Source organism: Notolepis coatsorum, assembly GCF_963971535.1.
Source record: "Notolepis coatsorum genome assembly, chromosome: 16".
In the NCBI taxonomy this organism is placed as follows: domain Eukaryota; kingdom Metazoa; phylum Chordata; class Actinopteri; order Aulopiformes; family Paralepididae; genus Notolepis; species Notolepis coatsorum.
The window spans coordinates 107029734-107052623 of record NC_140180.1 but is presented as its reverse complement, the minus strand read 5'-3'; the positions used below and the strand labels follow the sequence as shown (position 1 = coordinate 107052623).

The 22890-nt window shown below is 42.9% G+C and overlaps 1 protein-coding gene across 1 annotated transcript in view; it reads left to right on the top strand.

Moving 5' to 3' along the window:
* The window catches only part of clnk (cytokine dependent hematopoietic cell linker), a gene marked incomplete at its 3' end in the record, with an annotated part of 52354 nt that overhangs the window by 14754 nt on the left and 14710 nt on the right, over positions 1-22890 (top strand). Inside the window, exons 4-9 of the mRNA XM_084332148.1 lie at positions 486-588; positions 13471-13521; positions 14746-14780; positions 19510-19526; positions 21081-21155; positions 21617-21638. Coding sequence (XP_084188274.1) covers positions 486-588; positions 13471-13521; positions 14746-14780; positions 19510-19526; positions 21081-21155; positions 21617-21638 — 303 coding nt within the window. The remainder of the gene's footprint in view (positions 1-485; positions 589-13470; positions 13522-14745; positions 14781-19509; positions 19527-21080; positions 21156-21616; positions 21639-22890) is intronic.

Here is a 22890-nt window from a genome sequence, read left to right as displayed (position 1 = left end):
GCTCCGTTAGCTGCTATGTTAGCTATGTTAGCTGCTATTTTAGCTGATCTGTTAGCTGCTCTGTTAGCTTCTATGTTAGCTGCTCTGTGAGCTACTCTGTGAGCTGCTCTGTTAGCTGCTCTCTTAGCTACTCTGTTAACTGCTCTGTTAGCTGCTCTGTTAGCTATCTTAGCTACTCTTTGAGCTGCTCTGTTAGATGCTCTGTGAGCTGCTCTGTTAGCTGCTCTGTTAGCTATCTTAGCTGCTCTGTTAGCCGCTCTGTTAGCCGCTCTGTTAGCCGTTCTGTTAGCTGCTCTGTTAGCCGTTCTGTTAGCTGCTCTGTTAGCCGCTCTGCTGCTCTGTTAGCCGCTCTGCTGCTCTGTTAACTGCTCTGTTAGCTGCTCTGTTAGCCGCTCTGTTAGCCGCTCTGCTGCTCTGTTAGCTGCTCTGTTAGCAGCTACAGGCGCAGACACAGACCTGAACAAACTGCACCTTGTCCTCCTCAGGAGCCCAGCAGCAGGCGCAGACACAGCCACTTTAACATTGCAGAGGAGCCCCAGGACAATGCGGTGAACGAGCAGCAGGAGGTCCTGAATGTGAACACCTTAGGTATATAATTAAAGACACTACACAGAAGATTTACACATCAATATTACATTGTAAACTCATTGTCCTAGTGCAGCTATAGAAGACATTGTCATCGGAGGACAATACACACACATATAATTACACAATAATAAGCACTTACTCAGAGTACTTACTGAGTAAATAGAGTAAAAACGGGGGGTGATTTACGAAGTTTCCACTGTTCTATATAAATATAATTGCACTACTGTATTGTTAGTTGTTTCATAGCTGTGTACTTGAGAGGTACATTTGCGTTTAGACCCGTTTCTCAACTTGTTCTTATCCAACATCATGCAAGGAAGTAGAACATGAGCAGAATAAACCCCTGGAGTTAATAAACCCCTGGATTTAACCCCTGGATTTAATAAACCCCTGGAGTTAATAGACCCCTTGAGTTAATAAACCCCTGGAGTTAATAAACCCCTTGAGTTAATAGGACCCCTGGAGTTAATAAACCCCTGGAGTTAATAAACCCCTGGAGTTAATAGACCCCTGGAGTTAATAGACCCCTTGAGTTAATAGACCCCTTGAGTTAATAGACCCCTGGAGTTAATAGACCCCTTGAGTTAATAGACCCCTGGAGTTAATAGACCCCTGGAGTTCATAAACCCCTGGAGTTCATAAACCCCTGGAGTTCATAAACCCCTTGAGTTAATAGACCCCTGGAGTTAATAAACCCCTGGAGTTAATAAACCCCTTGAGTTAATAGACCCCTGGAGTTAATAAACCCCTGGGGTTTGGGTGAAGGTTGCCTGTCAAATTCACATGCATAAAGAAATATTGTCACAATTGCCATGAGCCAGGGGCAAAAGTATCTGTTTTTATTGCATTATACAGGTGCATCTCAATAAATTAGAATATTGAAGAAGTATATTGTTTGCCTCCATGCCACACCGCACTGATTCATGCAGAAGGAGCCCTGACCAAGTACTGAGTGCATATACTTTTCAGTAGGCTGACATCTCTGTAATATATATATTTTTTGTATTGGTCTTATGTAATATTATAATTTTCTCAGATACTGAATTTGGGGTTTTCATTAGCTGACATAATCATAGACATAATCATCAACATTTAAAGAAATAAAGTCTTGAAATATTTCACTCTGTGTGTAATGAATCTATATAATATATGATTTTCACTTTTTGAATTGAATTACTGAAATAAATTAACTTTTCCTCGATATTCTAATGTATTGAGATGCAAGTCATATGAGGAAATTACATCATAAGTTCCCAGGAAATTACTAGGGCTGACCTCGACTAGTCGAATAATCGATCGAAAGGAGCTGTAGTCGACTGCCAACGTCTAGTAGTCGACTATCGGCAAATTTTGGCCAATCAAAGTCGACTATACAAATCCTTAGTCGGGGACAAGCCTAGTAATTACCCCAATTGTTACTCCCTTGTTCCTCATTACCTTGTTTTCTTCCACTGTACCTACATTTAAGTACCAGTAGGAATCGGTAAAAAGTAACTAAGTATTTTTACTCAAGTACTGTACTTAAGTACAATTTCGAGCTACTTGTACTTTACGTGAGTATTTTCAATTTAGGAAACTTTATACTTTTACTCCACTACCTACATTTCAAAGGAAATATTGTACTTTTTACTACACTACATGTATCTGAACCCATTAGTTACTAGTTGCTTTGAAGAAAAATTATTTGCATAGAAAACATGGTAAAAATGTATGACGATTATATACTTTCACAGCGGACATAATCAGAGCAGCATATAACCGGACTACATACCACTTTAACATAACCTATAGAGATCAATGGATCGAGGTTTGAACGCTCCCAAGCACTGGAATACACAAACGTCATGTAGAATGCATACTTTTACTTTAGATACTTAAGTACATTCAATAGCAAAAACGTCTCTACTTTTACTTAAGTAGAATTTGAATGGAGGACTTACAGTACAAGGGTACTCATTTATCTGGGTATTTCTACATTTACTTAATAAGTAAAGGAACTGTGTACTTCTTCCACCACTGACAGATTCATACAAGGAAGTTACAGTTCTGGGAACCTACACTCTGAAACGCGGCTGTGTTATAAAGTGTTACAGATAACTCCACACTCACGGTTAGAAGGGGCTGTTTACCCGCTCACAGTTTCTTCAAAAGAAGATGCCGGAGGGCGGGAACAAACTGCAAAATCTCCTTTGGCCTATTATTATTAACACTAAACATACAGCAGTGTTTTCAGCTAATAACTATAGTAGATAGATCTGCAGGCATCATATATTTGCAAAATAATTCAGACGAAAATGAAAAATACTTTTATTTCAGTGTGTTCAAACCTCTGTAACTCTATGACAATAGCACTCAGAGTGTTTCCTTTCAAAAGAGGCCCAGACTTGTGCATCTGCTACAAATGGTTCCCGAATAGCGTCCAATTTACTTTCAGTCTGCAATCGACTGGCGTTTTGTGCTAAATTTGCAGGACTGTGAAGAGGTTAAATAACTACTTAGTGGTTAACCGTCTGTAGTGTGGTAGTGAAAGGGTTAAGAGGTCATGCATTGTACAACACAAAATATTGTATATAACATACAGACACACACACAGACAGACACACACACACAGACAGACACACACACACACACACACACACACACACACACACACACAGAGAGAGACAGACACACAGACAGACACACAGCAGAAAGGGAGGGATTTCTTTTTTCAACCCTTTGTTCTCTAGTAACAGTTTATGATTAAACCAGTTGTGAGTCCCGCCTCGGGCAGCTTCAGAGACGGGGAGAGATGAAAGAATCCAGCGCCTGCGCTCGTCTAGATCAAGACCCCTGTCTGTACGCAGCCTAATGCCATTATTCTCACTCAGGGAACACAGAACTAATGGCGCTCGGTGTTGACTCGTAAAGGAAAACACTTTTTGCTTATTATATCCTGTAGGACAGTCGGAAACCTCCCCTCTCCTCCAAGAGTGCTCAGAAAAGCCTCCTCTGCTATTTGTGCCTGAATAGAACATCCATCCCCTCCGTCGTGTTCAATATCTTTACTGAACAAGATTATGAAAAGATATCCTCTGGTAGTTTGCTGTCTGCAGGAGCCTCCAGCCGACCTGTGATTAATGATGGTTTCGCTGTCTTTTGCACTTGTGAGAGAAAGATCTGTAAAAGATAAATGATTACAGTGAATTATTTTTTTTTAACCCAAGACTGATTGGCCTTTTCTGTGAAGAACATATAAAATAACATATTTTCTATATTTCCACACTGTGCGCCCCCCCCCCCCCCCCCCCCCCCCATACATTATATTAATTAAAAGTAAAAATGGTAAACATTCAACAAAAAGGTTCACTGTGTCCCTGTTGCCTCCACCTTGGTTAATTTATATTTATCTAGATAAACATGATTTATTCCATTCATGTCTTGATTATAATCTTTATTATTTTTTTTACACACATTTTATCATGAAAAATGTATAGCACTTTCATTGAAAAATCTGATCTAGCAGAGGTAAATGTCAAATATTAACTATATATGCTGTCTATATTGCTTGTAATAGAGATAAAGTTAACATCCGTTAAGTATTTTAACATAAATTGCTTCATTGTTTTAAAATCCCAATATTGTTGTGGGTTCACCAGAACACTGTGTGAGTAATAGAAACACCACACCAGAGTTAAAAGTGAGAGGATAGTTTCAGTTATTGAGTTTCAGTTACATAAGACCCTATTTATGACCTCGTCTGGCATCAGATCTGTTACCACCAGAACCCTCTTCAGCTGCTTCAGCTCCCGCTGCGATGTCACCCAGTGGGACGACCGCTCGGAAACTGAACTCTGAGGTGACTCTGAAACTACATATTTAGGGTTTTTAGTAACTCCTTTATTTTTTGCAATAACATGCTTTAAAAAACATTGCCTAAATTATCCCAAGGTATGGAGTAGCCACGTCTTTATTTATACATTTTTCTTTATTTGTATACACTTTTTCGCCTCTTTTTCTATTTTTCTCCCATCCCAATTCCATTGTGCCAATTCTTCCCTCCCCTGTCTTGAACGTTGCTCGCATATGCCCCCACTGGCCGGTTGTAGGGAGGATAGAAGCATTGCATCACGTGTCCCCTCCGAACACAAGAGGCAGCCTGTCACATCTTTTCACCTGCCAGCGCGGACTCTCATGGCGAGGTGTAACGTGTGGGAGGCTCACACTACCCCCGCCATTTCCTGTCTCTGCTGTGCAGGCGTCCCAACCGACCTGTAGGAGTCGCTGTTCACAACGACCAGACTACCACCCTTCGACTTCCCACCCGCTAACTCTGCCAATTGAGTTAGTATGACGGCCGGCCCAAGCCGGAGGCAACGCAGACAGCCGGAGTCGAACCCGGTGTCTCTTGCGTTGGTGACGAGCGCAATGTCCGCTGCGCCACCCAGCCGCCACTATTTATAATTTTATTGTAATTTTCTCGAGATAACAAAGTCCATTTTCTCGTGATAACGACTTATTATTTCAGCAACAGACAGACTGTGGCAGCTCTTGAAGGCTGAAATCTGGACGACGTGATCACATGTGATCAATCTGTGTCTGTCTGTATATCTGTCTGTATATCTGTCTGTATATCTGTCTGTGTGTCTGTCTGTGTGTTCTGTCTGTCTGTCTGTCTGTCTGTCTGTCTGTCTGTCTGTCTGTCTGTCTGTCTGTCTGTCTGTATGTCTGTCTGTGTGTCTGTCTGTCTGTCTGTCTGTCTGTCTGTCTGTCTGTCTGTCTGTCTGTCTGTCTGTCTGTCTGTCTGTCTGTCTGTCTGTCTGTCTGTCTGTCTGTCTGTCTGTCTGTATGTCTGTCTGTCTCTCTGTCTCTCCATCTCTCTGTATATCTATCCATCTGTTTAATGTATTTTGGGTGAAGTGCCCCTTTAAGTGTCTCAAAGACCTGCATTAATCAACAGTTGTTTTAGGCAAACTTTGCGAAAAGGTGCACAATTTAGAATGGTGTGCGTGCGTGCGTGCGTGCCGTGCGCGCGTGTGGGCGTGTGTGTGTGTGTGTGTGTGTGTGTGTACAGCACTGAAGCAGCAGACAAATCCCTTCATTCCGCCACCAATGCACAGTAAAAGCTCCAGTGAACATAATTAGAATGGAATCAAGAGAGAGAGAGAGAGAGAGAGAGAGAGAGAGAGAAGAGAGAGAGAGAGAGAGGCACACGGGCAAAATAACAGCACAGTCAGATAGCACAGCAGTGAGGATGAGATGAGAGAGAGAGCCACAGACCCAGAGAGAGAGAGAGAGAGAGAGAGAGAGAGAGAGAGAGAGAGAGAGAGAGAGAGAGAGAGAGAGAGAGAGAGAGAGAGAGAGAGAGAGAGAGAGAGAGAGAGAGAGAGAGAGAGAGAGAGAGAGGAGAGAGAGAGAGAGAGAGAGAGAGAGAGAGAGAGAGGTGTAAGTGGGTCTCTAGCGCCATCTGTTGGCCAAGTCACACAGTGGGAGAGGAGGGTTATCATGGAGCTCTAACGGGGGAGAGGAGGGAGAACTCTAACGGGGAGAGGAGGGAGAACTCTAACGGGGGAGAGGAGGGAGAGCTCTAACGGGGGAGAGGAGGGAGAGCTCTAACGGGGGAGAGGAGGGAGAACTCTAACGGGGGAGAGGAGGGAGAGCTCTAACGGGGGAGAGGAGGGAGAGCTCTAACGGGGGAGAGGAGGGAGAGCTCTAACGGGGGAGAGGAGGGAGAGCTCTAACGGGGGAGAGGAGGGAGAGCTCTAACGGGGGAGAGGAGGGAGAGCTCTAACGGGGGAGAGGAGGGAGAGCTCTAACGGGGGAGAGGAGGGAGAACTCTAACGGGGGAGAGGAGGGAGAGCTCTAACGGGGGAGAGGAGGGAGAGCTCTAACGGGGGAGAGGAGGGAGAGCTCTAACGGGGGAGAGGAGGGAGAGCTCTAACGGGGGAGAGGAGGGAGAGCTCTAACGGGGGAGAGGAGGGAGAGCTCTAACGGGGGAGAGGAGGGAGAGCTCTAACGGGGGAGAGGAGGGAGAGCTCTAACGGGGGAGAGGAGGGAGAACTCTAACGGGGAGAGGAGGGAGAGCTCTAACGGGGGAGAGGAGGGAGAGCTCTAACGGGGGAGAGGAGGGAGAGCTCTAACGGTCTAACGGGGGAGAGGAGGGAGAGCTCTAACGGGGGAGAGGAGGGAGAGCTCTAACGGGGGAGAGGAGGGAGAGCTCTAACGGGGGAGAGGAGGGAGAGCTCTAACGGGGGAGAGGAGGGAGAACTCTAACGGTCTAACGGGGGAGAGGAGGGAGAGCTCTAACGGGGGAGAGGAGGGAGAGCTCTAACGGGGGAGAGGAGGGAGAGCTCTAACGGTCTAACGGGGGAGAGGAGGGAGAGCTCTAACGGGGGAGAGGAGGGAGAGCTCTAACGGTCTAACGGGGGAGAGGAGGGAGAGCTCTAACGGTCTAACGGGGGAGAGGAGGGAGAGCTCTAACGGGGGAGAGGAGGGAGAGCTCTAACGGGGGAGAGGAGGGAGAGCTCTAACGGGGGAGAGGAGGGAGAGCTCTAACGGGGGAGAGGAGGGAGAGCTCTAACGGGGGAGAGGAGGGAGAGCTCTAACGGGGGAGAGGAGGGAGAACTCTAACGGGGGAGAGGAGGGAGAGCTCTAACGGGGGAGAGGAGGGAGAGCTCTAACGGGGGAGAGGAGGGAGAACTCTAACGGGGGAGAGGAGGGAGAGCTCTAACGGGGGAGAGGAGGGAGAGCTCTAACGGGGGAGAGGAGGGAGAGCTCTAACGGGGGAGAGGAGGGAGAGCTCTAACGGTCTAACGGGGAGAGGAGGGAGAGCTCTAACGGTCTAACGGGGGAGAGGAGGGAGAGCTCTAACGGGGGAGAGGAGGGAGAGCTCTAACGGGGGAGAGGAGGGAGAGCTCTAACGGGGGAGAGGAGGGAGAGCTCTAACGGGGGAGAGGAGGGAGAACTCTAACGGGGGAGAGGAGGGAGAACTCTTAACGGGGGAGAGGAGGGTTATCAAGTCCCACAACTTTGAACGAGGGTCTTAAAGTTTAAGCACCATCAACAGTTTAATCTTGAATCATTTTAGATTTTTTTAGATTTTCTAAACCAAATACATCACAAGACTATGGCACAAACTCTACTGGAAATCTGTACTGGCTGACGTTAACACACCACTCAGATACCATGACTGAGCCATAATAACTACAGCGGCCTGTAATCAGAGCTTAGAATACATGAAGAGGGGGAATCAGCCAGGGCCCTATTCCCCGTACCTGGTTCAACTAAGTCGATCAAGAGTCCCATTATCCAGATTCAGTTAACCCGATGTTTGAAGCCGGGATTTTCCTGTTCCTCGAAGGTGGATTCAGTCTCGTTAACTCGAACCAGACTTGAGACCCAGGATAAGTGCGCACGGCCGCTTCAGTTGAAAAGCCAGCACTTATCGATAGCAGAGATCCTGATTTTCTAACGGCATTGATTGATTAATTGATTTAAAACTTTATTAACAGATTGCAGTACGGCTCAATCGCCTCGCCGACAAGTTAAATGCGTTATCTATAGGCTAATTTTAAGTCCCTCATTACCTCAATCAATCAGATTATATTTCTTTAAACTTGCCTGCTGGCAGTAGGTTTATGGATTGAATAATCAAATGAGATCTTGCTAGCGAAAATAATTAGTTAAACTGTTATACAGAATAAGGATACGGCTCTCTTACCCATTGATTGATGTATGGTGGATCTTTTACTTATCTGCACTGTGGTGTAACGGTTTCTGCTTTTGACTTTCACGCAGACGGCCCGGGTTCGAATCCTAGTCTTTTCCTTCTTTTTGCAATGTAGGAATAATTCAATTTGGTGCACGTTGAGAGCTATATAAAGAATGACATCCTCAATGCATGTAGATTTATAATATGTTAACTTAAAACTAGGCTACTTAATATTATAATATTATATTCCAAAAAATTATATTGGAAACACGGGGTTTCGAACACCGGTCGCCCGGTTGCCAGGATTGAGCACTAGCGCTGCGCCACTGTGCCAGACGGGATAGATTCATTGTTTATCCAAGACCATCAATGGACGAGTTCTAAACCCGTGTTTAGAATATTTTTTCTTTTGAATGAAGTTTTATCTCTTTATTCTCAAATGCATTAATGTGACGTCAACGGCTCATTCAATTTCTCAAATCCGTCAAACAGCGCATCTCATCAGACATTTTAATCCCAGTTACAATATCACACAAAATCCACAATCCACGCATAGACACTTCAATTTTATGCTTGAATGAAACACAATCCGGGCGCTCCGTTAAGCAAATCTACAGCGGAGAATATATGAAACTAATCAGAGCCAAACGGCCGATAGGTTTCATTCATTAAAAATATCCCCGCGGGATTCACATTTGCAATGCGCCTTTACTAAAATAACCACATGCAGCGTGTATCGCGACTCCGAGCGCCGTATATGACGTGCATTATTTTATTTAGGACAAAGTAAATCTATAGGCTCAATATGATTTATTATCAGCATTTAGTTCTATTATTATACATTTCAGAAGCCCCCTCTAGGAAAACGAAGCACAGAAACATAATTCAGAATGGTATAATGGGATCTAGACTGTGAGAATCATTTCAGGAAGCGAGCTGTCATTTATTTGCGGGGGCGTGGCCATGGTTCATCCGGCTAACTGAAGTTAAGCCTGCTCCCGACCAGGCTCAAACTTTTTGATCTGTTGTCATGGTGATTTGGACAATCGCGCGTCGGGGAATGGGAAGGTCCGGCTTAAGTCAGGCTTGACTGGAAATTATCCGGCTAACTCAGTTATCCAGGTACGGGGAACGGGGCCCAGGAGAATGCATGGGAGGCGATGTCCTCACTGAAAACGCCATGTCATTCAAGTTTCTTTATTAGTTTCTTTATTAGTTGTCATACAGAAATACAGAATACTTTGTATGAAATGCTTCTTTCTATTTTGCTCCTGAGTGTGCTAGATAAAATAAAAAGATAGTATAAAATAAGTATAAAATAGAAAGTCAAGTACGTAAACAAGTGTAAACAAAACAAAAGTGTTCAATATACATACAGTATATATATACAATGCAGTAGAGAAGGTAACTGAAGGTAACTGAAGTAACTGCAGTAGAGAAGGTAATATTTCAAAAATCTGTGATCGAAATCATATTTCTCTCCCGGAGACATTATATGTACTGGTGAGTCCCTCTCAACTCTCTAACGGTTCAAGACCGCCATCTGGTGGCCGATCGGCAGATCGCCCAACAGGAAGTGACGCGCCAAACAGGAAGTGCTCACCCATATTTCGTCCGGGCACTCGCGATCGTTAGCAGGACTCCATCTTGACACAGTGAACACCGATCGGTGCAAATAACTTGATAAACAACATGATTTGGACGTATATACTATTATACAACCTGGAAATGGATCGGATATTTCGACATCCCATAATAGAAAAAATTCTGTTCCACGCTCATCTCCCAACGCCGCGAGGAAGGTACGGTGAGTTTCAGAGTTATTTTCTAATGTATTCTATACTAACTGCTCTGATGATCATATCACCCACACTAGATGAATGATATAACGTTGCCCACGGAATTATAAACGACCCCCCGCCCATCCAGTCATCATCAGATCATACGTAGTAACTCCTAGAAGCATCTCCAGTTGACATTTTTTATCTCGCACAGATTCCTACCAAACTGTATTTGATCATCAATATAATGCATTTAGGGCTATAAATCAAGTTCTGGAGAAAGCTGCAGAAAACAATAAAAACATACTTATACTTTAGACCGTATTTTAGTATGAATATGTGAATGAAAAAGTATAACGTTGCTACACCCTGAACAATAGATATAAGACGTTGAATGGGCCATAATAATGTCAATTTAGCAATACAATTTAAAAAGTTATAGCCCTGCAAAGAAGGGGAACTTCTCCATGTTAAATAGGGCTGGCGAGGGATAGTAAATTATGAATTTAACCCCGGCGATCAAAGGGTTAAGTGTCTAAAGTGAGTAAAGTGGGTGCTACAGTGAGTTGTCCATTTAAAGTGAGTGTGTACGTGTGGATGTGTGTGCTGTGGGTGTATTTAATAGTTTGTTACATAGTGTTATTGTTCATTGAGCATCACATCATACATGTGCATTAAATCCGCTTTAACCTCTTAAGCCTGACGGGTCCGGTACCGGACCCAAGCCATAAATCAATCTCTCCAGACTGTATGACATAATGTTGCATTTTTTTTTTTTTTTTCAAATGTAGCCAAGAGTAAAGACCCTAATCCTGTCAAAACAGCAGTCATAGTGTATATTCTCAACAATACGTTTGTTTACCAATAGGTTAAAGTGTTATTAGTGAAATATCAGTTTAGGAAATGCATTCATAAACGAGCGAATATCGACGGAATAAATGCGAGCCGCCATTTAGTTAAATCTGCTTTAAAGTCGGAAATGTCCATTTTTATTTATTATTTTACCTTTTATTTACCCAGGGTAGGCTCTTTCTCAGCCCTGCTTCGCATTCACACAGTTACATTACATTCACACCTGGGAGCTGCCCAGTACGCGTCTATGCTTTAAGCAAGTGGCTTGTCCTTCCGCGTTCCCGTTTTGTGCTCTGATTGGCCACGCACGTTTCTGGTCATGTGACATGTGCGCCAATCGTGGGACGGTAAGATCTGCGCCTATTTCCGGGTCTAACAGCCTGCAAACTACCTAACGCCTAGTTTATCACTGGTTAAGCTTAGGCGACACTTTCGAAGTTGGTTAAGGTTAGAGTTTGGAATCAGGGCTGGTGTTCTATCGCCCTGCTCTAAGACAAACTCTAACCTTAACCAACTTCGAAAGAGCGCCTAAGCTTAACCGTCCAAAAACTTGCCGTCCCACGATTGGCGCACATGTCACATGACCAGAAACGTGCGTGGCCAATCAGAGCGCAAAACGGGAACGCGGAAGGACAAGCCACTTGCTTAAAGTATAGAATCGCCCAGTACAACCACAGGCTCGAGGGTACTTCAGTGGTTGGTATTTAGGGACGGGAGAGTTATTCATTCACTTCCCCGCCCAGATTTTTGGTCACTAGGGATGGGCAAAACTCACAAAATTACTATTCGATAGTCACTGGGAACTATTCCATTACTAATAGTTATTACCCTATTACCACATTAGCTGGCTGCTGTCATTGCTAACAGCTAGATATTTGCAGCAGACTAACGTTATTTCAAGGAACAAAGGCATTCATTACGAAAGTTACTTGAAATGTCTGAGCTTCAACGTTATATGGTTTCGTTTTTAATTAACAGCGAACATGAGATAATCCAACAACACTCGATGACTCACGTGCATCTCCGGGGGGAGATGACGGAGTAGATCATTACATTGGCGGAGGGGTCTCACGCCCATGAGGTGGGCCGCCAGGAGCAGCGCATTCACGTTCTGTCCATCTTGGTGGCGCCCTCTGTGATGTTTTAGATCGACACGCGTACCTACCCCCCTCTTAGGACTGGGGATGGCTGCGTGACTAGGATGCGGGACTGGTTCTGGTCACGCCGGACCAAGTCAGTTAACCCGTTGTCCGCCGGGGCACAGATCTGCTGTTCTGGTACCCCGAAGGACTTTGTGCTTTTCCGCGGGGGAAATGCCGGTCGGTCCGGGCTTCGCGGGGATTGATGTCGTGGATATGTGTGTCATGTGTATGCCACTACGGCTTGCCCATAACAGTGACGTGCTTGGTCCATACTGTGTTGTACCTTGCGCTGTGTTAGGGGGCCTGGTCCTTCTCCATTGTATTCACTCCTCCCTCCCCCTGCTGGGCAGGTATTGGAGGGGGCTGTCGAGGTGGTTGCTGTCAACCCCTCTAGGCATCCCTGTGTAGGTCCCGGTCCGCCAGGCCCAGGTCCGGACTCGTTCCCGTCGACCTGTTGGCCTGGGTTAACCCTTTGAAAACTGAAACACTTTGGTTCTAGGTTTTTCTTGGTGGGTTAAGGGAACAACATGTGGGTGTGTACATGTGAAGAAAATTATTCAGTATTAGATTGATAAGGGATAGGGTTAGAGTGCAGAGCGCTCGCTATACTCATAATTATAACTATGGTTATAGGATAACCGTATGTTATACTACCTGGCTAGCTAGCTACCAGTACCCAGCATGCCATTCAGCAGTGTAACAGTTAATAGGGTCCCCTCTCAATACACTACACACTAGTTGCTGGTAAAAACACATGGAAATATATTTTTTTTAGACAAAGTTATATTCACTTAACCTCAGTCCTGCAAATTTTGCATAAAACGCATGTCGATTGCATACTGAAAGTAAATTGGTCACTATTCACTATTAATTTGTAGCAAATGCAAGTTAGGCCTCTTTTGAAAGGAAACACTCTGAATTTTCTTCCACAACAGGAAGAATCACTCTGAGTGCTATTGTCATAGAGTTTTGAATAGAGATTTGAACACACTGAAATTTCATTTTCGTCCTGCAGATCTATCTACTCTATAGTTATTAGCTGAAAACACTGCTGGGGCCATAGCCTGAAGTCTTACCTAGAACATGTCCAAAGTCCAAACAATATCATAATAATGATATGTTTAGGCGTTTTTCCAAACCCTCAACCCCCAGAGGAGTGACAACAATAGGTCGTCCGTGCTGACAATGTGGCGAAGCTGCTCCCAGAACAGCAGTAACGTCAGTGAGACTGTGTTAGTCAACATGCCGAATAGTTACTCTGGAATCGTCCAAGAGCGTTGGGGTCACTGATGTAGAATTTGTGGGAACAGACAACACTTTGTTATGCTAGCAAACTGAGCCGAGGCTGCTGGCCGTGTGGCAGAAAGACAAGTTACAGGCTCACGTCATCAACCATTCTGTTGTTCTTGAAACCCAGGGCCATCTATAAACAGAAAGACGAAGCCGAGGAAACCATGGAACCCGTTAGGTAATTATTAATTATTATTATTAACAACTACAACTACTGGAGCATCCCAGTCAGCTCTGTTTGGAGCTGCTCGCCTTGAAGGGATACCTAGACATTTTAAATGCATGGTTCTTTTCAGTCACTGTAAAATCAAATATTGTTAAATGATTGTGCATATTGTATTGTGTGAGATGATGACTGAATAAACTACTACTACTACTACTACTACTACTACTACTACTACTACTACTACTACTACTACTACTCACCAGAGGCCTCACGATACGATACTATCACGATACTTGAGTCACGATACGATAGTATTGCGATACTAAATATATTGCGATATGCTGAGTATTGTAATATTAATATTGCGATTTATTAGCTTTTTTCAACTGCAAAGTAAAACTTTGTCAACATGTTTTATCTAATAAAATAAAGTTCAGTCTGTTCATCTCACTTCAATCATTTTTATTGCAGAACATGGTATTTTCTCAAGTAGACAGATGTAAACACTGTAATCTGTGTTGCATGTACCTGACAAAATGAACTGTTTGTATTACAGTCATATTCCAGCTTAACTGAATGCACACGTGTGCATGTGTGTGGACTACTGTACTATTACAGGTATTGAAATGAACAATGCAACTACCTTATACAAAAAAAGAAAAAAACATTTTCTTTCTTTTATAAATAATTAAATATCGATACTTGGCGTCCCTGTATCGATACAGTATCGCCACGCAAAGTATCGCAATACTACTACGTATATCGATATTTTCCCCCACCCCTACTACTCTCCATACATGTAGTACTATGTACATCAAACAATAGACAGTAGACTATATGTATCACTCTCCATACATTTAGTATTGGAAATGGAGGAAAGTGAAGAACTACTACCACTTTGACACGCGAAGAAATGTGTGGATTTATATGATATAAATTCCCTAATAATGGCTTGTTAACTGCCGTGAGAACAAACCCACCTGGGTCTCGACCCCCCTGCTGCGCACATGGGGGTTCATACCCAGGTACCCCGCCCTGGCAGAGAGAGAGACGTTAGGCTTCAGAGGTGAGGCTACTCTGCTCAGTGGGGGAAAAGTGTCTGGTGCTGAAAAACTACCAGCTTAACGTTCAAAAGGTCCAGATGTCCCTTCAACTCGCATTCATGAGGAGGGATAAATGTATCTGTATCTACATGTATATCATGTAAAATACCTGTTTTACATGTTGCTTTTCCAGATGAGCCGCCTCCAGCTGTGGAACCCAGAGAACAGGTACACTACACAGTACACAGTTAGGGTCGCCACCTTTCACTAATATAAAAATAGGGAAACAATGTCCAGGCACGCACTCTTGACGTCATGATATGATTTCAGGCTGCCAATACATTTGGAAAAACCTGGAGTGCGTGCCTGGACATTGTTTCCCTATTTTTATGTACGATATCAGAGGTTACAGCACCCAGTGTCAAGTCTAGTGAGATGAGTGCGTTCTACTACTTTTTTCACCTTTCACTAATAGAAATAAGGGACACCTGTAATTTTTTGGGCGGGTTTGGGCGTTGTAAAAAAAATTTAAAATAAATTTTACTTTATTTCGGTTTTAGGGTTAGGGTTATGTTATTTAATTATTTAGGGGAGCCAGCCCCCCAAACTCCTGAAATGCATAGAAAACAAACAGTCAGCACTGTTGTAGCTGAGGTTGTTTTATTTTTATTTTTTTTAATCTTTTTCCCCCCTCCTTTTTCCGATTTTCTTCCATCCCACTGTTAGTCGTTATGCCAATTCCCAACCCCCTTCCTGGTTGTTGCGCACTCCCCCCTACTGTTGGTCCGGGAGGCCGGAGACTGTCACATGCTTTCCTCCGACGCATGTGCAGCCAGCCGGCAGCCAGCCTGGCAGCGCAGATTCTCACCGGGAGAGTGTAACATGTGGAAGGTCACACTACCTCCCTCCAGATCCTACCCTTGCTGTGCAGGCGCCCCGACCGAACTGTAGGGGTCGCTGTCCACAACGGCCAGGACCCACCCATTAGCTTTCCCACCCCTAACACTGCCAATTGTGTTAGTATGAACGACCAGCCAAGCTGATAGCAACGCCGAGAGCTGGACTCGAACCCAGCGTCTCCAGCGTTGATGGCAAGCGCCTTGCCCACTACACCACCTAGCCGCCGCTGAGGTTGTGTTTAACCGTGTGGTATACCTGTGTCACCTCAGCTGCAGTAACCTAGAGGGGAGGAGTGGGATGATAAAATTTTAATGAAATGAAATTGAACAGTATGACTTTTATATTGCACTATTTATTTATTTATGTTTAAGTATTTATTTAAGTATTTTTGCATTTATGTATTTATGAATTATATTATTTATGTATTTATTAACACTTTGATTGCCTAAGGTTAAATTCATGATATACCATCCGTTGCCAGCTCTATTTAACATGGAGAAGTTCCCCTTCTTTGCAGGGCTATAACTTTTTTAATTCTATTGCTAGATTGCCATTATTAGGTCCCATTCAATGTCCTATATGTATTGTTCATTGTGTAGCAACGTTAAACTTTTTCATTCACATATTCATACTAAAATATGGTCTAAAGTATAAGTATGTTTTCATCTCTTTCTGCAGCTTTCTCCAGAACGTGATTTATACCATTCAACCATTATCTGAATTTAAAAAAAAAACAATAAAAAAAAAAAAATCTAACCCTAACTAACCGTACTGTCATGCACTTGTCCTAATAAACTAACCTACACTGTAGCACTCAACACTTTGATGAACATTGTTGCTCAGCTGATAGAGTTGTGCCCTTCCTGATGGCTTGTCGTACAGAACTTGTAAGTCGCTTTGGATAAAAGCGTCAGCTAAATGACTAAATGTAAATGTAAATGATAGCCCCAAATGCATTATATTGATGATGAAATACAGTTTGATAGCAATCGGCGCGAGATCAAAAATTTCAACTGGACGTACTTCTGGAAGTTACTACACGTCATCTGATGTTGACCGGATGGGCGAGGGGGCGTTTATAATTCCGTGGGCAGCGTTATACCATTCATCTAATGTGGGTCATATGTTCATCATAGCAGTTAGTATCGAACACGGTAATAATAAACGCTAAAATTCACCCCAGTCTCCTCGGGCCGTTGGGCAATCAGCGTGGAGTAAACAGTTTTCCATTATGGGATGTCGAAATACCCGGTCCATTTCCAGGTTGTATAATAGTATATACGTCCAAATCATGTTGTTTATCGAGTTATTGGCAACGGATCGCTATGTATTGTGTCGAGCTCGAGTCCCGGGACCTATAGCGAATGCCCGGAAGAAATATGGGTGAGCACCACTTCATCCACATGACTTCCTGTTGGGCGATCTGCCGATCGGCCACCAGATGGCGCTCTTGAACCGCTAGAGAGTTGAGTGGGGCTTTTCAGTGGGTCTCAGGCCTGCGGATGGGAAATATGATTCCGATCACAGATTTTTGAAATATTGATATCAAAGACTAGTTACGGCGTCCTAGGCAACTTGAGCATGGCTAGGAAAGACGCCTAAACACGTTTCCGGCACTTAAAGTGTTAACTGTTAATCCATTATGAAGAATTCCTTTTTCCAGATGAGCATAACAACATAAGAGTTTAAATGGGCACACTATTTAATTATATTGATTAATATAAATACATGTTTATTTATTAGACTTTAAAAACTCAACATTAATGAACAATCAACCATATTAGTCAACTGAAATAGCCTAGACTATGCCCACATCAGCAGCCAATGTAGGCTCCTGGCTTCCAGGGCAGGTAAATAGAAATACTGACATCTAGTTAAAAACACAACCAGATAGGGCGGTCAGGTGGCGCAGCGGAGATTGCGTTCGTCACCAAAGTAAACGCCGAAGACGCTGGATTCGCCTGTTCGAATCCAGCTCACAGCTCCGGCGTTGTCACCAGCTTGGCTGGCCGTTCACACTAATACAATTGGCAGTATTAGAGGGTGGGAAAGATGGCGGGGTGGGTCCGGGTCGTTGTAAACAGCGACTCCTACAGTTCGGTCAAGGCGGCTGCTCAGCGCGGATAGGATCTAAGGGGGGTAGTGTGATCCTTCCACACGTTACACCCTCTCAGTGAGAGTCCGCGCTGCCAGGTGAAAAGAAGCGGTTGATTGGCTAGACGTGTGTCGGAGGAAGCACGTGATAGCCTCCACTCTCCCAGACCGACTGTGGGGGGTAAGTGCGCAGCGACCAGGAAGGGGATTGGGAATTGGCATAACGACTAACATTGGGATGGGAGAAAATCGGAGGAAAAAGGAGGGGGAAAAAGATTAAAAATAAATTGAATAAAAACACAACCAGATAAATAAGATGTAATATCCCATACCGAATCAATCTCAGGAGATGTTTCAGTCATGAAGAACTGTGAAACCTGTGCTTGGGTCCTTTGCGTTCTTATATTTCGGGAATGTTGTTCTCCTGAGGCATGCTGTCTGATGTCAGTCAGTCCACCTTGTACCACAGAAAACACATACATACTTTGCAGTTTGCTTTATAAACATCTCCACTGACGCTATCAAGCCAGGGGTTTGCCTCTTCCCACTCAGGTCTGTACTTCTGGAGGCGTTTTGTCTTTTTAGGACACGTGGAGTGTCAACTACAGCAACCATGACAGGCAGTGCACAGACAGAGGATTGGCACAACGGCACAGAACTTATCTTAGCAACGTGAAAGCGCTAATTCTCATTGGTTGTGAGCTGCTGAGCGCACGCCCATCATACCAGAGTTGCCAAGTCTGTTTATTTCCCGCAACTTTTGGACACAATTTTGCTTGTTTTTGGCTTGTTTTTGTAGGTCGGTTGGCTCATTTCTCTCACAATACTGGCAACACTGACTGACTTGCGGACAGCGGAGCTCTCACATTCCCGACCTTAAAATACGGGACAAAGTGCGTCCCGTATCAGTTCAATACGGAACACGTCTTTTAGTTTCCAATTACGGGACGATTCAGTTTTTTACAGGACGGGTGGCAAGTCAACCCTATACACAGTATATAGTACACTACATAGTACACAGTATATAGTACACAGTACATAGTACACAGTATATAGTACACTACATAGTACACAGTATATAGTACACTGTATATAGTACACAGTATATAGTACACAGTACATAGTACACAGTATATAGTACACTACATAGTACACAGTATATAGTACACTACATAGTACACAGTATATAGTACACAGTATATAGTACACTACATAGTACACAGTATATAGTACACTACATAGTACACTACATAGTACACAGTATATAGTACACAGTATATAGTACACTACATAGTACACAGTATATAGTACACTACATAGTACACAGTATATAGTACACTACATAGTACACTACATAGTACACAGTATATAGTACACAGTATATAGTACACTACATAGTACACAGTATATAGTACAATACATAGTACACACTATATAGTACACACTACATAGTACACAGTATATAGTACACTGCATAGTACACACTATATAGTACACTACATAGTACACAGTATATAGTACACAGTACATAGTACACAGTATATAGTACACTACATAGTACACAGTATATAGTACACTACATAGTACACAGTATATAGTACACAGTATATAGTACACTACATAGTACACAGTATATAGTACACTACATAGTACACAGTATATAGTACACTACATAGTACACTACATAGTACACAGTATATAGTACACTACATAGTACACAGTATATAGTACAATGCATAGTACACACTATATAGTACACACTACATAGTACACAGTATATAGTACACTGCATAGTACACACTATATAGTACACTACATAGTACACAGTATATAGTACACTACATAGTACACAGTATATAGTATGCATTTAGTATATACAATATATGTGTAAGTGTTGAGTGTCTTGGCTCTATTGCTTGTACTGTAACTCAAAGTGAGTAATCTCTCTCCTCTTTTCCAGCAGATACAAGTCTCACAAAGGTATCTCAAGTTTCAAGTTTGCTTTTTTTGTCACGTATAAAGTACATGTACATTACGGTGAAATGCTTGGTTCTGTATGAGCCCATGAGAATGTGCTTCATACAGTAAAAAAAAGTAAAAGAGGAATAAAGTCCCAACACTATACAATATACAAACTAAAGTACAACCTAAGTACAATGAAGTAAAAATGCAGGCAATGGGGTACAAAAATGCAGACAATGAGATAAAAAAAAATATTAAAAAAAAATGCTAAATGCTAGAAATTAGGTATGGATGTAGTGCAAATCTCTTTAATAAATAAATAAAATATGGTGTAGTGTTAAACTGTCTAAAGTGAGTTTTAAGGTGAGTGTGTGCATGTGGATGTGTGTGCAATGAAGGTAGATGGATGTGCTAGTGTTGCATTGAGTCATTGAGCGTCCTGATGGCCTGGGGAGAGAAGCTCCTTCTGAGTCTCTCTGTACTGGCCATAGCTCTGTTTGATGCTATCCAAGATTGTCTAAGATGCACAAATGTATGACATTACAATTTGTACGATATAAAGGGGAACTGTATGACATCATCTGTGGTCTGGCTGTATATGTATGGACATTGTGGCTACAGACCTGTTCGCTGTATACAAACATACCGTGTTCCAGCCAATCAGCAACACCAACTGAGTCACGTGACTAAGTTGCCCCCTACCTGCGCAAGCTGCTGCGCTAAAAGAATACGATGGGGCTCTATGGAGAAATCATGACACTCCCCTGACTAAAAGTATAATGGAGCTCTATGGAGAAACCATGACACTGCTCTGACTAAAAGTAAAATGGAGCTCTATGGAGAAACCATGACACTCCCCTGACTAAAAGTATAATGGAGCTCTATGGAGAAACCATGACACTCCCCTGACTAAAAGTATAATGGAGCTCTATGGAGAAACCATGACACTGCTCTGACTAAAAGTATAATGGAGCTCTATGGAGAAACCATGACACTCCCCCTGACTAAAAGTATAATGGAGCTCTATGGAGAAACCATGACACTCCCCTGACTAAAAGTATAATGGAGCTCTATGGAGAAACCATGACACTCCCCCTGACTAAAAGTATAATGGAGCTCTATGGAGAAACCATGACACTCCCCTGACTAAAAGTATAATGGAGCTCTATGGAGAAACCATCACACTCCCCTGACTAAAAGTATAATGGAGCTCTATGGAGAAACCATGACACTCCCCTGACTAAAAGTATAATGGAGCTCTATGGAGAAACCATGACACTCCCCTGAATAAAGTTGTTTCAAACGAAAACAGCTGGATGTCATTTTGCCAAATCAGCATGGATGTGAGTGTGAGTCTTTCACCTTTTACACATCTAGCGTTGGCATGGATCGATTGTTTAGATCGCTAGCATGGCTAACAAATGCAAATATATTGTAGTCTGCCCCGTTGTTCTGACCAGGATTACGTTCCTTTGGCCCCCTTGATGCGTGTGCACACTGAGTCTGACGTGGACAGCGAACAGGTCTATAGGTTTGATTGGGATTGAAGATACAGTTCTCCCATCGTTGCAGGTCCCCTCCATCTTTAACCAAGGACCTGTCCAATCTAATGTCAGAACTACGCGTAGAGAAAGTAATCAAGAAACGGTATGTTCTCTTTCTCTCATGATCCATGTACAATAATACTATTATACTGTATATACCGTATATATTTATCTGTTGGATATATCTGCATATATCCCTGTTCACATACCTGTATACATACCTGTAGATTAGAAAACTCATAATAATATATGTATGAGATTATGATCCCCAACCCTGCTTCACACCGTGTAACAACAGCACCATCTGCTGGTTAGAAACAACAGCTGCAGAAAGGATACATGGCATGAATGAATGAATGAATGAAAACTTTATTTAACAGATTGCAGAATGGGTACAATACAGTATGGCTCAATACATACAATTGTTAAGGGGATGCAGACCTGAGAAAGACGTTTGTCTTGTTTCCATCAGGGTCCCCCATTTTCAATTCATATAGACGTTTGCATACTTGAGATGTTCTCCCAGATGAGTGATATGCTCTTGTTTATGTGTTTGTGTTTCAGTGGAAAGAAGGTGCGGAAAGACGTAAGTCGTCAGTTATGGCTTGTATATTCAGCATCTTAAAGGAGCAGACCAGGCTTGTTGACGTATGGATATAGAAATCAAGACACACGCTTCTTTTTTCATAATCTTCTACTGTTACTGAGCAAGCTATTTTCTTAAACACCACATAGCCTCACGAAAGTCACCACATGGGACTAAAATGCATAAACATCTTATGTGTCACTTGTTTTCTTGAAGGTTTTGCCATTGTGATATATCAGTATCTGAGGAAGAATTCCTCCTCTTCCTTTTTAGACACCGTGTTAAGGCACAATCGAGCAATGTTTCAGGGGGAGAAAAACTAAAACATATCAGGAAAATAAATGCACCTCAGATGTTCTAGTCCGGTGTGATTTTCCTGGGTTTGTGTGATGTTTTAAGACACATTTTCAGATGCAATGTATCCTGCCCTCAGGCTCAGTGTGTGTCTGTAACAGACAGTGAACAGGGGTAAAGGAGACCCAGAAGCTGGAGCAAAGCTGATCGTCTTTACTGCTGTCTGTTCTCCAAGTACAATTTTGTAAAAGCTGAGAGCAGACCTCATGGCAAAACACTTTCTGGAGAGAAAAATAGCTGACCTGGCAGTGTCACGTGACTAAATCAGCCAATAGCATCAACGCTAGAAAAAGCTAAAGAAAATTAGTGCAATACTCAAAACGACCACAAGAGGGAAAAACACAATGACCAGACCAAGTTTGTATAGATGAACATGATACAATGGAAGCGAATGCAGTGGTGAATCTGCAGAAAGTAACTTCACAATTGTTCAGTAACGGTAAAAGATAATGAAAAAATAATGCTGCCTTGATTTTTCTATCAAGGCAGGAATGACTTGTGGAGAATAAAAGTATTGCTTTTCTACCCAAAACATTTTAGATTAATGAATTTATCATAAAAAAATATATATTGGCAACAAAACTGAATGTTATTTACATGTGCATGTGTGTCCCCTCCCTCCTTTCCCCACGTGGAACACACCTGATTGGATAAATGACATGCTGGTGCTCTAGTGCAACATCTAGTGGCTGAATGTTATATATTTTTTTTTGTATCTACTTTTTCTACCCATTTTTCAATTTTTCTCCCATCCCCAATTTCGTATTGTCCAATTCAAGCCGGCTGCAATGTGGACGAAGCCTTGCATCACGTGTCCCCTCCGGTACTCAAGTCTCGAGGAGGCAGCCGTCGCATCTTTTCACCTGCACAGCGTGATCTCTCAGTGGCGAGGAGTAAC